The sequence below is a fragment of the Mastigoproctus giganteus genome, unplaced genomic scaffold (genome assembly GCF_048544385.1).
Source record: "Mastigoproctus giganteus isolate SK-2022 unplaced genomic scaffold, ASM4854438v1 scaffold_23, whole genome shotgun sequence".
NCBI lineage: Eukaryota > Metazoa > Arthropoda > Arachnida > Uropygi > Thelyphonidae > Mastigoproctus > Mastigoproctus giganteus.
Window position 1 is genome coordinate 268,237 of NW_028328300.1, and position 14,698 is coordinate 282,934.

The 14,698-nt window shown below is 36.1% G+C and overlaps 1 protein-coding gene across 1 annotated transcript in view; it reads left to right on the forward strand.

Annotated features, from left to right (window-relative positions):
• Window positions 1–14,698, forward strand: part of LOC150074872 (large ribosomal subunit protein uL1-like) — a 57,100-nt gene that overhangs the window by 16,465 nt on the left and 25,937 nt on the right. The window contains exon 3 of the mRNA XM_090389445.1: window positions 5,083–5,231. Within this exon, the coding sequence (XP_090245571.1) occupies window positions 5,083–5,231 (149 nt within the window). The remainder of the gene's footprint in view (window positions 1–5,082; window positions 5,232–14,698) is intronic.

Here is a 14,698-nt window from a genome sequence, read left to right on the forward strand (position 1 = left end):
GCCATTCTCAATCTCAGGTTGTTTGGCATTATAAGAATGCAAAATGGGATGAACTGTGAGATTTCCTTTCTTTTCCCTTCTGATGTCAACATTTGCTCAGATCGTGTGAGTGAAATTATTCTTGTTGTGATTGAATTCTTTATTCCACACTCCACCTTAAAATCTCGTCCTTTATCTAAACCTTGGTTTTCCAATAAATGTGCTAAGGCTATTCACGATAAGAATTCCATATCGCAATTGGCCTATATTTAAATCTTCAGGTTTATTTTCTGCCTGCATCAAAGTCCGAAACAATTGTGAAGCAGTGATTATTCAGTGTAGATGGTAGTCAAGCATTCCCACTTCTTGCCAAAGCTATTTGCAACTTTTGCCCATCTCTAGCGCCTCTGTAGCCAGGTGGGCAGGAGCAGCAGTGCGTAGCACATGCTTCTTGAATAGACCAGGGTTCGAGCCCGTGACCACCAAATATGGAGGGTGCGGTAAGGTCAGGGAATGACCACCGCATATCCCCGGAGCAATATGGCCTTAGTTGCTAATGCTCTTAAAAACCAAATAGCAAACAAACATCTTGCCACCTCTGTCAAATCTGGATGGTCCTCTTGCCTCTTCAGCCAAATATGAAGCTGACCTGCTAGCATCCTACTTTTCTTCCGACTCGTGTATTGATGATCTTGGTAAAGCACCTCCTACCATTCCCAGTATACTTCATTCGATGCCTCCTGTTGTCTTTCATCAAGAGGATGTCAGAAGAATTTCGAACAGTCTTGATGGCAAGAAAGTGCTGGGTACTAATGGTATTCCTTCACTTGTTCTATTCTGTTTCCCTGAGCTTACTTCTGTTCTGTATCACCTTTTTACAATGTCTTCTAACTTCTCCACTAATGCTGGTGTTTCCCAAGATGCAGTTCTTTCTCTCACTCTTTTCCTCTTGTATATTGATGACTTTCCATTGACCAGAAATCCTATCCATAGTTTTGCTGATGATAGCACATTCATTCCACCTTCGAGTTTGAGAAGCCTCTTCCTGCTCAAACTGCTTCAATTTCTTGAATATCCACTACCAATTCCTTAAATGCTGATTTCAAGGTAATTCAGAAAATGAAAGACTATGGACCACATTCCAATGAAGAATTGAAATAAAGTGCTGCTGAATTAAATCTAGCTTGTCATGCAGTAAAACATTCTTTTAGATTTGCATATTGCATTTAGTAAATGGTTTGACAAGCTGAAATTTCTCAAAATTTTTGTTAGAAGAGATGGAATCAGTGGTTTTAATTAGTAGTTTTAAATTTTTTTAAATTAAATTTTCTGGGGGGGGGGTTACTGGTAAAACATGATTATATTCACTATGCACAAGAAATAAAAAAATTAAATAAAATTCTAACTAAATACAGTCGGACCTCTTTAATGAACTTTCACATAGCGAAATTTTATGTAGCGAACTTTTTTGATTTCCCCTTGGTCATTACATTGTAAATAGTTTCCCTATAATGAAGAACATTTCCATATAACGAACTGATTTTAACACATTGTTTGCCCTTCTGGCCTTTAGGCAATAAAGCTGATGCTGCAGAAAGCATGAATTAAGAGCTAAAAGGATTAAGCATTATTAATTCCTTTAGCTTTTAATAGATAAAGACTTTAATTCTACAGATTAAGAGGTAAAACATTTTACAATTTAATGGTGCCTGCAAAACCCTGCAAGAGGAAACTGGCCAACCGTGGTGTGGGATAGAAAAAGATGGAAGTTTGGGAGAGGCCTTTGCCCAGCAGTGGATCAGCAATGGCTAAAAAGAAGTAAAACCTATACAACTTATACACTACTATGTAGAGAAATTCCACTGGTCAGCTGTCCACAGCCAGTGGCAAAGATTAAGGCATATTCTCGACATGGGCATTGGCTCTGGTCAACCTATTTTATACTGAAAGCATCCTATTAGAGAATTAGGAGAGAGTGATTTTCCTTTATCTTGGAAATTCATCTATTGTTTCAAAGAAATGAGTCATCCACACTTTCACTAATTTTTAAATGGTAACTACAAGTGGTCCCTAATTTCAGCTTTGTTTAACTGCTGTACAGGTAACCTTACAGTGTCTAAGAGGAACTCCTTGAGTGTAGTGCAAAAAGTGGAAATGTTGCTTAATAGTGTAGATCACGGCGTTAAAAAAAAACAGAAGTCGCTTTAAAATTTGATGTCCCTGTCAGTAGTATATTAACCATTCTGAAAAACCCTGTTTCGATTCCCAAGTTGTTTGAGGAAACAGGACCCATTCGGAAGTGTGCGAAATTATGCCTTTGGGAATATGTAAATGAAGCAGTTTTTAAGTGGTTGAAGTTGATTCAAGACCAAAACATGCCGATATCAGAGCTATTAAGAAAAGAAAAGCTATGGCGTATGCATCTTTTCTGGGGCACAAAACATTCCATGCCAGTTCTGGTTGGCTGGACAAATTTAAAGAGTGTCATGGCTTGCTCTAAAAAATTATTTCTGATGAAAGCGGAGTTGCAATCGAAGACTGTACCCATTGGAAAGAAAGTTTTTAAAAAAATTATGGAGGACTACTAGTTCAAAGACCTATTCAACGTTGATGAAACATGTCTATTTTTTAAATGTTTGCCGAACAAGACACTGACTTTTAAAGATAATAAATCTTTAGGTGGTAAAAATAGTAAGGAGCGAATTACACTCTTGGTTGCAAATATGGCTGGTAATGAAAAACTGAAGCTTTTGGTAATAGTCAAAAGTAAATAACCCCGATGTTTCAAAGGAATAAAGTCATTAGAGTTCAACTACAACAAAAAAACCTTGAATGACAAGTGAAATTTTTGAACAGTGGATTTTAAATTTCGATAGAAAGATGACAAAAAGAAAACAGAAAAATCGTGTTGATTGTCGATAACTGGCTCTGCCCACCTTCACTCGGTAATTTCTAAACTTACAAGGGTGAAGTTTGTTTTCTTCCTTCTGAATAATTCATCTTAACTGCAGCTAGTGGACCAGGGCATTATCAAGAATTTGAAAATGCACTACTGAAAGCACATACTGAAAAAAAATTATGCTTAGAATAGAAACCAACCAACCTATAGATTCTGTTATAGATTTGTGGATGTGCATATCAGAGTTGGTGAAAGTGTGGAGTCAAGATGTGACAGAAATAATGATTAAGGATTGTTTCGCAAAAGCTGGTTTTGCTAAAATGCTAATTAACAGAGATGAGAGGGATGAACTACTAGAAGACATTGGGCAATCTTGGGAAGAGTTCCAAGTGAGGTTTGATCGGTGGAGTTCTTGACGAATTTTTAGGAGTTGATAATGATGTCATAGTAGCTGAATATCTGAATGACTCCAACGTTTTGGAGCATATTTAAAGAACTAATGACAATATTGACGTGAGTTGGATGAAAGTGAGGACAATATTAAACCTTCTAAACAAATGTTGACACCATTTGAAACTTTGCATTGAGGCCTTCATTGGGAAGAAAATGCAACACAAAATATATCTGAGTATTTAAAGTTTAAACAGATGTGAACATTTTTATGAATGGTGTACAGTAGAATCCACTGTACAACATAATTCTTAGAAGTGTACTAATAAATTGTGGGCATCATATAAGTAGTCATTTCTTAATATGTATGTATTAATAAATTGTTTTAAAATGTTAGAAAATTTATTCTTTCCCATCTTTTACTATATTTATGAATTTACAGTATTTTTCATTGTTGAAAAGGTCATATTTCTTTATAACGAATTTTTTCAAGGGAATGATTGATTTCGTTATGTAGAAGTCTGACTGTATATTTTGTTCAATAACTAGACAAAAAAAAAAAAAAAGACTAAGATTTATGGGATTATTTAGTGTTTTTTAATGTGAAAAATCTCAACAATAACAATTATTTAAATGTATTTGTTGCATTGATTTACTGCATCTTTTGTGTTTTATTTAATGTTTTTTCTCTTTAGTAACTAATTTGAAAATACCATAATGTTATAATACGTGTATAAAAATTGAAATGCTTTTAGAGCGAAAAATGCAGCAGAATACTAGATTCAGTGATGACTTTTTATTGCTGATAAGCCATGAGGCTGTGAACTGAGACCTGAGAATCTTGTATTTGGCATTTATTTTGATATTTGTTTTATTTTAACTAAGAAATAAAATGATTTATGCTGAAAACTGATCTTTAGTTCTTGGAATTCACCTAGTTAGAGAGGTTTAGAGTTAGTAGGTCTCCATCCTACCATACCAAATACATTATTCGCTTCCTCCTTAGGTCTTCTAATAGAAGAATCCTGAAACAATTCTAATGCCACATCACCAAGTTTTGTTGATATTTTTCCATTTCTTTAGAAAAAACTTGACTTCAGTACTAAAATTCAGTCCTGTGTTATTTCTTACAAAAGATGTACAAATTTGCCCTGCCATGGAATATTGTTTCAGTATCTGAGGTGGCACCTAGAATCTCCCTCTTAACATCTTATATTCTATCCAAAAGAAGCCAGTTCTTCTGAATTGGCATTAGTAATTCTACCTCTTTTTTTTTTTTTTTTTTTTTTTTCCCACACACTGTTCATGTTTAAACTGCAGACTTGACTTTCTTTCTCTTTTATCCATTCTATTTGTGTTCATCGGAGCAACCTTCTTTCTTGTGGTTTTCAGAAAATAACTTTCTACAGGAATTCAAGACCAATCTCAACTTATACCAAACTAAAGTACTCTAGTTTCCAGCCTGTACCTTTTGTTTGTGGCCACTATAAAAGCAAAATGATAAACGAATACTATGCGAATTGGATTGTCTTCTCACTAATCTTCAGTAGAATTTATATTCTCTCTCTCTCTCTCTCTCTCTCTCTCTCTCTCTCTCTCTCTCTTTGTGTGTTGTAACAGCAGCATTCCTCCATTTTTTTGAATATTTGTAAAGAAGTAAGTTGCCACTGAAAATAAATTGCTTTTTTTTCTCTCATCTTAAAATGTTTCAGTTAAACTAAATACTTTAATTTGAATTTAGTCACCTATATATTTCTTCAGCTTTGAGTATTTAAGATAATTCTGTATAAATCAGGCTTTTTCTTAATTCATAGGCTAAAGAATATCCCACGGCCAAAGTTTACAGTTTGTATTCTTGGTGACCAACAGCACTGTGATGAAGCGAAAGCCAACAACTTGCAGTTCATGGATGCAGAGGCATTAAAAAAGTTAAACAAGAATAAAAAACTAGTAAAGAAGTTGGGTATGTATTTGTGTATTTCTTTAATTATGATAACATGCATGCCAGCTCTCTGCAGTTTTCCTTGTGAAACTTTACTTTTTGGAGAGAAAAAAATTTGAGAGGTAAAAATATATACAAAGGATACTAGAAAAGTTTTGCAATATGACGCAACAATGAATCACAGGAAGCTGCTTGTTGCTGCATGTTGAGACATGTTCATACGTGCATAGTAGCCGCCGCACCAAGTCGATGGGCTCAGTTATTCATTAGTAGTGAGAGTGTAAAGTGCTTGCGATGGCATCGTGGTCACGAAATGAGATAAGGACAGTTTTGCGGTATAATTTCGTGCGTGGTTTAACCATAGACCAGTGCTTAGAAGAAATGACTCTTGCACTAGATGATGATTGTCCACATCGTACAATGATATTCAGGTGGTATAGAGAATTCCAAAGGGGAAATTTCACTCTGAAGGATTCTGAGAGGCCGGGAAGGCCACGAATGTCAGTTACGGAGGAAAACGTTACTGCTGTGAGGAAAATGCTTGACGAAAACAGGCGAGTGACCTACCAACAGATAGAGGATACTTTGGGCCTAAATGCACCAGCAATTCGTTCGATTCTGCAAGATCATTTGCACGTGAAGAAACTTTGTTCTCTCTGGGTGCCGCATCAACTGACTGAAGAGCAGATGACACGATGTGTGACTTGGTGCCGAGAGATGTTAAAAAAGTTTGATAAGGGACAATCTCGGTATGTGAACAACATCGTGACAGGTGACGAGACTTGGCTGTACTATTACGATCTGCCGACCAAGGCTCAAAACAAAGTTTGGGTCTTTGATGATGACGACACACCCGTAATTGTCAGAAAATCCCGATCTGTAAAGAAGAAAATGATAGCTGTATTTTTCAAATCGAGTGGAATTGTGGAACGTGTCGTTTTGGACACGCAGAAGACAGTCACAGCTAAGTGGTATACTGAACAATGCCTGCCTAAAGTCATTGGATCTATGAAGAACCTGCGGCCAAAGTCAAGAATGGACACCTGGTACCTCCATCACGATAATATTGCAGCTCACCGCGCCAAAGCCTGCACCGAATATTTGACCACGACAGGACTGAAACTTCTCGAGCACCCTCCCTACAGTCCAGACCTTGCTCCCTGCGACTTTTCACTGTTCCCGCATGTGAAAATGAATCTAAAAGGGAGGCAGTTTTCCAGTGATGAGGACCTTCTACGGGCTTGGGACAACGAGTGTGCTTTACTCCCTAGTTAAACTTGGCAGAACTGGTTTAAAGATTGGTTTCAGAGGATGGAGAGGTGTATTGAATGTAGAGGAAATTACTTTGAAAAAATTAAATAAACAAAGCTGTATTGCAAAACTTTCCTAGTACCCTTTGTATATATATTTGTATATTTATTTCCAATATCTGGTAAACCTACTATTTTATCATAGGTAGCCATGATGAAACAAAATGGCAAATATTTATATTTCCTTAGAAATGTTTGCTCACTTTTCCTTGTGTAATCTTAGTTCTGCTTTGCATTGTGGATATGCCCTGAACAGACTGCACCCTTGATCAATACTAATGATCAAGGGAGCACTTTGATTATGATGCATTAAAGCAAGCTTATACAGCATCAGCCAAAAAAAATCCTTTCCTATTTCACCTATCCATTCCCTCCAAAATGTTTGTCCAGTTCTTCCTTGAATCTAAATAAATAAAATAAATTTTCTGTTTATACTCTGGCACAACAACCAAGTCAGTAGAGTTTACAATAAATCTTCAATACAAATATTTATCGTATTTAGTAGTCACGGGCTTGAACCCCGGTCCACTCAAGGAATGCGTGCTATGCACTCTCACTCCTGACCACTCGGCTATGTCAGGCCTCCTATTTAAGCTAACAACTTCCACAACAACAGATGGAAGTTGTTTTGTTCAACCAACCGCTGGCTAAAGGAAAATTTCCACACAAGATGTATCCTGACCATTGCCTTATACAAAGGGATAATCACCTATCCCTGCATTGACGAGACCCTATGAGCTGTGCTGGCAGCCTGTCTGCACTGCTCTGAAAACTTCATATCTGCCTGCACACTCATGGTAGTGAAGAATGAAAAAGACCCAGGTGTTTTTCATTCTCCACTACCCTGAGTGCAGTTGGTACGTTACTCTGGGGGTTACTGCTGCCCATATGTAGTATTATACATTTGTCAGTGTTAAACTTCAGTTGCTACCTCTCAGCCTATCTACCCACCTTTTATGGATTCTGTTGCATCAGTGTACCATGATTACTCTCATTAACAACCCTGCCGACCTTTGTATCATCTGCAAACTTGGTCATTAAGCCTGATATACCTTCATCAATATCATTGATAAATATAGACAACAATGGTCCCAACACTGAACCATGGGAGACTCCACTAATAACATTAGTCCATGAAGAGCAGTGTCCATTGATTACCACTCTATCTTCTCTTACTCAACCATCCTTTATCCATAGCAGCAATTTGTCCTTAATGCCGTACTGCTCCAATTTGTGCAATAGTACCAAAAGCTTTCCTGAAATCCAAGTATATGATACCAACATTATTTTTCGCATCCAGTTCCTCTGTGACCACGTCATAGTGTCCAGTCAAATTGGTCAGACAAGACTTCCCCTTGACAAACCCATGCTGTGTCTGAACTATAACTGCATTCATGTCTAGCTCAGTGGTGTCCAATCTACGTCCCGCAAATAATTTTTATACAGCCTGCGCAGAAAGTGAACTAAAACAGCATTTTAGAGAATAATGCCATTGCATGTACAGGCATGCAACTGTTAGCTTGACTGTATCAAACATGTAGTCCAGTGTAGTCAAATGTACGTATTAATCTTTTCATATTGTGAAATTCTATTATTTTGGTAACTTGTTCATTGTATTTAGTTATTATTAATTTGAATTGAATTGAAAAATCATTAAAAATGTTCTGAAAGAGGTAAGTTGATTTGGAGTGTTGTGTTTTTAATTAAAGTTGGACTGAAGCCTGTTTATTTGTTGAGTATGGCGAAAAAAGCAGTGTGTTTGGTGTGTAAGGGGACTGTGTTAGTTTTTAAAGACTAATTTAAAACAACATTGATTCCAAGCATAAATCTTATGATCAATATAAAGGAGTGTTCAAAGTTGAAATGAATTAAGAAAACAAAACATGCTGAAAACACATCAGTGAAGAAATTTATCTACTGTAAGTGCAAATTATCAAATTGCACATTTGATTGCTTATGAGAGTAAACGAGTCAGTGATGGTGAATTTTTTAAAAGTTGTAGGAGAAATTTGTCCGGAGAAATGAATGACGATACAAGGCATTAATTTGTCTCTACAAACAATTATGTGAAGAGTAGAAGATATTTGAAAGAATCTGTTCAAACAACTTTTGGAAAACATAAAACAAATGAAATATTTTAGTGTGGCACCGGATCACAGTACTGATGTAAATGGTACAGCCAAACTCCTTATGTTCATATGTGGAATTAATGATAATATTGTACGTTGAAGATTTAGCTGATCTACACAGTATGCATGAAACAACTACAGATGAAAATCTTTTTTGAAAACATTTGCCAATCTATTGAAAAGTTGGGATTAAATACATATTAAAATTCTGGTAGAAGTCACAACTGATGGCGAAAAAATTACGATTGGTAAAAATATTGGACAACCAAGAAAATGACAGATATTTGAGCTGAACTTCTGATTGGAATTCACTGCATTGTGCATCAAGAAACTCTGGCAAAATATGGAATCTCCAACACATTATGAATGTGGTTATTTCAACTGTAAACTTTATAAGATCATATAGCAGTAATCACTATGTTTCAACAATTTCTTTCATAAATTGAAGCTGAATACGAAGATGTAATTGTACATAGTGCAGTGAGGTGACTTATACTGTTCTTTTAAGCTGTGTCATGAAATTGATATTTTTATGACAGAAAAGGGGAACCAATAAAACAACCATCGAATACAGAGTGGCTGTTTTATCTTGCGATTCTTACAGACATTTCTAGTCATTTAAATGCTCTTAATTTAAAACTACAAGAAAGATAGGAAAATTGGTCTCTGATTCGTATTGTGACATCAAATCATTTCAGAATAAGTTATTATTATTTAAATCCTAAATTGAGCAAAACAATTTAGTTCGTTTTGAATGTTGTACCGAACTAAAAGAAATGCATATTTCCAAATAATCGTTGCCTCTTGTTATTACACTTTTTGACAAGTTTGGAAGTTGGTTTGCTGGTATGAGATCCCATGAAAAGACAAACTTGTTTTGAGAATCCATTTACTTTTATAGCTGAAAACTACAATCCTTGCTTGCAACTTAATTGATCTTCAAGCCAAAATATTGTTCAAAAATAAATATATGGACTGTGAAAATAAACTACTTGATTTCTGCAAGGCTCTCCTATCTGAAAATTTTCTGCTAATAAAGGAAAATGCCACGAAAATGGCTACTTTCTTCAGATCAACTTATGTTTGTGAGCAAATTTTTTCATGCATATCAAACAAATATTTAAAAAGAAACAGAATAACAGATGAGCATCTTAATTCCATATTGAGAATTGGTGTCACAAATTTACAAACAAATTTTGAACAATTATCTTAAAACATCCAGCCTCAGTCATCTCATTAAATGTTAAGTTTTGTTCAGTAAATGTTATTATGTATTGTACTTAATAATTTTCGATATTTTCAGTTTTAGGTGTATCATTATATTTATACCTCAATATTGAAAAAGCAGTGATCCTTTTCAGGTTGTAAATTTTCTAAAGTGGGCATTTAAAAGCAAAAGAAAGGTATTTTTTTAAAAAAAACTATATAATTTAATTTAATTAAATTATGAAGATAAAGATAAAGTAAGCGATATCTTTATAATTTTAATAAAATCTAAAAAAATCAATGCTGGCTCCATGGAGCCAAAGGTGGATCTGTGAATAACGTCATGTGAAATGAAAAAATGCAATTTAAGCTTAATAAAATCAGTTTTATTTTATTCGGTATTTTCATTTACAATCAACAATAAAGGTTTGTGGTAACTAAAGTAGGATACATAGTTGAAACAATTCAGACTATTAACATTGCAATTGAAGACCAAGTCAATACATGATTGACCCTGCGTAGTAGATTTTGTAGGATCTGATGCTAGTTTAAGATTGAGTGTTGATTTTACGAAGTCGAGGAATGGGGCATTTTCAGATTTCTTAATGTCATTGTTGAAATCACCCACTAAAATTATTGGGATCTTTTGAAAGTTGAATTGCCTTACAATTTTAGGTATGTAAGCAGTCAGTATGTTGCGAGCAGGGATAAGGAGGTGATTATCCCCTTATAAGCCAGTGGTCAAGCCACACCTTGAGTACTGCATACAGGTCTGGAAGCCTCATTTTAGGAAGGATGTAGAGTTGCTAGAACGAGTACGGAGAAGGGCAACAAGACTGGTGAGGGGAACAAAGGGGTGCTCTTACGAAGAAAGGCTTAAGTTCTGCGAATTGCAGCTTCTGGAGACTACGCACCTGCGAGGCGATCTGATTGAGGTGTATAAGGGCTTGAATGCATTGAGCAGGCGCAAGACTGATGGGATTCTTCCTCCTCTTAAGATTACAAACCTGAGGGGGCATAGATTCAAGCTGAGGAAAGACAGTTGTAGAATATATGTGCAGAAATTTGTCTTTAGCCAGCGGGTAATTGATTGCTGGAACAAACTTTCATCTATTGTTGTGAAAGTTCATAGCTTAAATAAATTCAAGGAGGAACTGGACAAACATTTAGAGGGAATGAATATGTGAAATGGGCTTTTTTTTTTTTTTTTTTTGGCTGATGCTACATGAGCTTGCTTTCTTGTATCATATGCCTCTACTAATGCTAATGTCTCCAAACTTTGGCATATAAATCGCTAGATTGGATATTAAGAAAACTTTAATCTGCTCCAGTGTTGAATTATGTGAGATGTAGAATGTTACAAGCAAAGTCTTCTGTCTATTTATTTCAACTTCAGCTGCACAAATGTTGCCACAATTATCTGTATCAGCGATTTGCTGTAGCGAGTCTGCATCCACGGTAATGAGAATATGTGACATACATATTGTCAATGTGACTTTATTGTATATCACAACACCACCAGATCGCACAGGTCTTTTGAATTATGTGATACGTTTGTATCCTCGAACATCAACATTTTCAAGCCATGTTTCATTTAATGCCAAGATATTAGATTTTGTAAGAATTGGATCGGTTGCAATGTCTTCGGTATGAAGTTTCAAACTCTGTGTATTCAACAATACCATTCTGAAACTCAACGAAGCAACTTGATCCCAAAATTGTAATGCGGTTGTAGAGAGTTTCCAAAAGATGGTTATTCAAACGTTTCAATTCAGGTCGAAGATCTTGCATCTTAGGTGCATTACAACGTGAACATGGTAGAATGTAAAGTCGGCTTTCTGATTTCTGATGTACAGGCCATCGATGCTTCTAACTCTCGACAATGCATTGTATATCAGTTGCTGTTTGAGACCTATCGTAATTGAATAAGATTTCTTTGAAAGCTCCACCCTGAGATTTATGAACCATCATGGCACGAGCTTCAACTAAAGGAAATTGGATTCTTTTGCATTTAAGCATTTTGCTTTTGAAAGATACTGTGGCGGAACGTCTTGTAATCGGAGTCCAGCCAGACTTTAATATGCGACAATATGTGTGGGCAAGACTTGAGAAGACTCTTAGTTCCAACATTCTTGCTTTTGAAATGTAATCACAATCTTTTGATTTCTGTTTCTTCCGTCTCAACGTGCTGTAAAGTTCCGATCATCCCATTGACCCAAACCATCTTCAACACTGATGTTTGTAGTGATCATGTAAGGTTTTCCAGTCAATAGATGCAATAGATGTATGGCAAACCTCCGGTCTCTGCTACGCTCATTTGATGGAGTTTTGTTTGCATACAAGTCAACTGTTCATGACTCTTGTAACTGGTGAAGTGATCATCGGCTGTACAATCGATGGTGGTGTTTCCTTCCAGTGCTTGAGCATTATATTGAACAGCATCGTTGTTACGATGAAACAAACGAACAGCATTTGGTACTGTTCCATGACAAAGTCTTGTGCTCTAAACCGACTTTCGATTAACTTCTTTTCTTCAACGTCTAACGTTTTGCCGTTTCCAATTTTAGTTAATATGCCGGAGAATACATCACTCTGTCTCATCACTTGAAGAACCAGTGGAAAGAAACTGACGGAACTCTTATGAGGCTTGAATATTTGCCTTGCATTTACTGGTGGCAACCGACGCAAATCTCTGCAAAATATATCTAAACCACCAAACTCTCAATCGAAATCTCCGGTGATATTTTGCAGTCTGGCATTGATCGTATGCAAAATGCCAGCTCAGATCTTGCTAACTTCATCAATGAAAACTGCTTGAATTTTTGAAATGTGTTACAATAGAATTGCAAATTTCTCAAGCAAGATCACCATGTATTCATGTCATACCAACTTTGGCTGCCTTCCCCGTCCAACTCACTTGACAACGCGAAGAATGCGTTGTCAAGTGAGTTGTGCGCCTGACTTAAGCGATTGTAAGTTTCCATCACACGTTTCACGGTGAATGTCTTGCCACAGCCTGCTGGACCAATAAAGAATATTTGAAGTGTTGTCTTAGATCGATCTGTTATTTGACGTATAGCGAGTTTGCTGAAATCATTTCAATATCATCATTGTTTTCTTGAAGTCTGTTACTAGCATCCTCTGTGATTCGACTTTGAACATATTCCTCGCATTTTGCTTGAGCATCCTCTTTATCGTCCATTTTGATGCCAAGTTTTCTGCAATACTCTAATGTTTTGTCAATATCGATGTCCGACTCATACCTTTTGCTGCAGTTCATAAAGTACTCTTCATTTTCATCATATATCTGAAGAAACTTGTTTGAATCTAAGTTATCAACCATTTCATTTTCGAAAGGCGAGTAAAGTAAAACCATCTAATGTTTATACTCTGCCAATTCAAACATTTCATAGTGGCGATACATTATGACTTGCAGCTGTTTTCTAGGTTTGAATTGTCCCTTCACAACATTGTATTTTGCTGCAAAATCAGCCAAGCCAAGCAATGCTGACCAAGCTCTATCTTTTGGTCTTTTCTCATATTTCTGTATAATATTTTCATTCCATATGTTGGAAGAATCATCATCGAGATTTTCTTCAGCCATCCGCTTCTTGCTCTTCTTACTTTTCTGACACATGTGAGGTCAAGTAGTTGGAATGTACACAACTTCTCTACTAGCCTCAGACAAGACATTGGCTGGTGAAGCAAATACCAAGCTGCCTCTTGCAAGCTCATTTCAACGCTGTTCAACATTTTAATGCTAACGCATTTTAACAGGTCAGTGTTTGTGTAGTCTTGATCTGGATACTCTTCTTGCAATTTGATCAACTCTCTATACAAATGGCTTATGCCTCTGTTGGTTTTGTTAACATATTCTACAACGTATGATGCACTTGAATGTTCCTTGAGTATGAACTGTAAATCCCTGTTCAGATTTAATATACCAGCTATCCAAGGATTGAAGGTATTCATCCAAAGTTGTGTCATATTTCTTTTCATTAGAACGGTACGTCTCATCAATCCTGATCGAATAACATCCAAGTAAGTTTTCTTATCCAACTTGTGCTCTTCTAGAAACTTCTAGAGTGTATCGTAATGTTTTTCTTCAAGATCTTTCTTATATTGTTGAAAACACCGTTTGAAACGTGTACGTCAATTGTCTTGTTTGTTCATCTGTATTAAAACTAGAGTTTGATCCATAGGCCAATATGGAATATTGAATCTGCATTGATCATCATTCTTCTTGAAACAAGTAAATGTATGTGTGTGCACTTGATTTGAGTAAGATGTTGGACGATCCGAAGCATCGATGCTGCACAATTCATCTTATTATTTCTACAATCTTTGGCATATCTTTCGAAACCAGTTCTTTAGGATCGTTTTGTAGCCTCAGAAAAATGTGAGCATGTGGACTACCACGATGCTGAAACTCTATACGCTTGAAGAAATCGATTACTTTGAATTTCCCAAAAGGATTGTACCTTTTCGATTGCAGTATATGCATTATGTCAACTAGCTTATTGAAGTATATTACACACGTGACTGGATCCTTGTTGACTAGCTTTGTATGCTTTAATGCTGTCAATTCTTTCATTGGATCATCAACTTCTGTATCATCGCTACTGTTTAGTCTGTGAAGTGTTTTCAAGTGATGTGGCCAACGAACCTCCGTCGCATTCAATGTCAGAAACGTGTTCAGTTTACCAAGTTGTCTGATCATAGCAAAGACACCTTTCTTGCATTGAGACCAGTAGTGTACAGAATTTGGAATGGATTTGAGAAACAACAAGTTATGTTTGACGCATTCTTCAACAATTCTTTGGTTTTCTATCATATGTTTTGT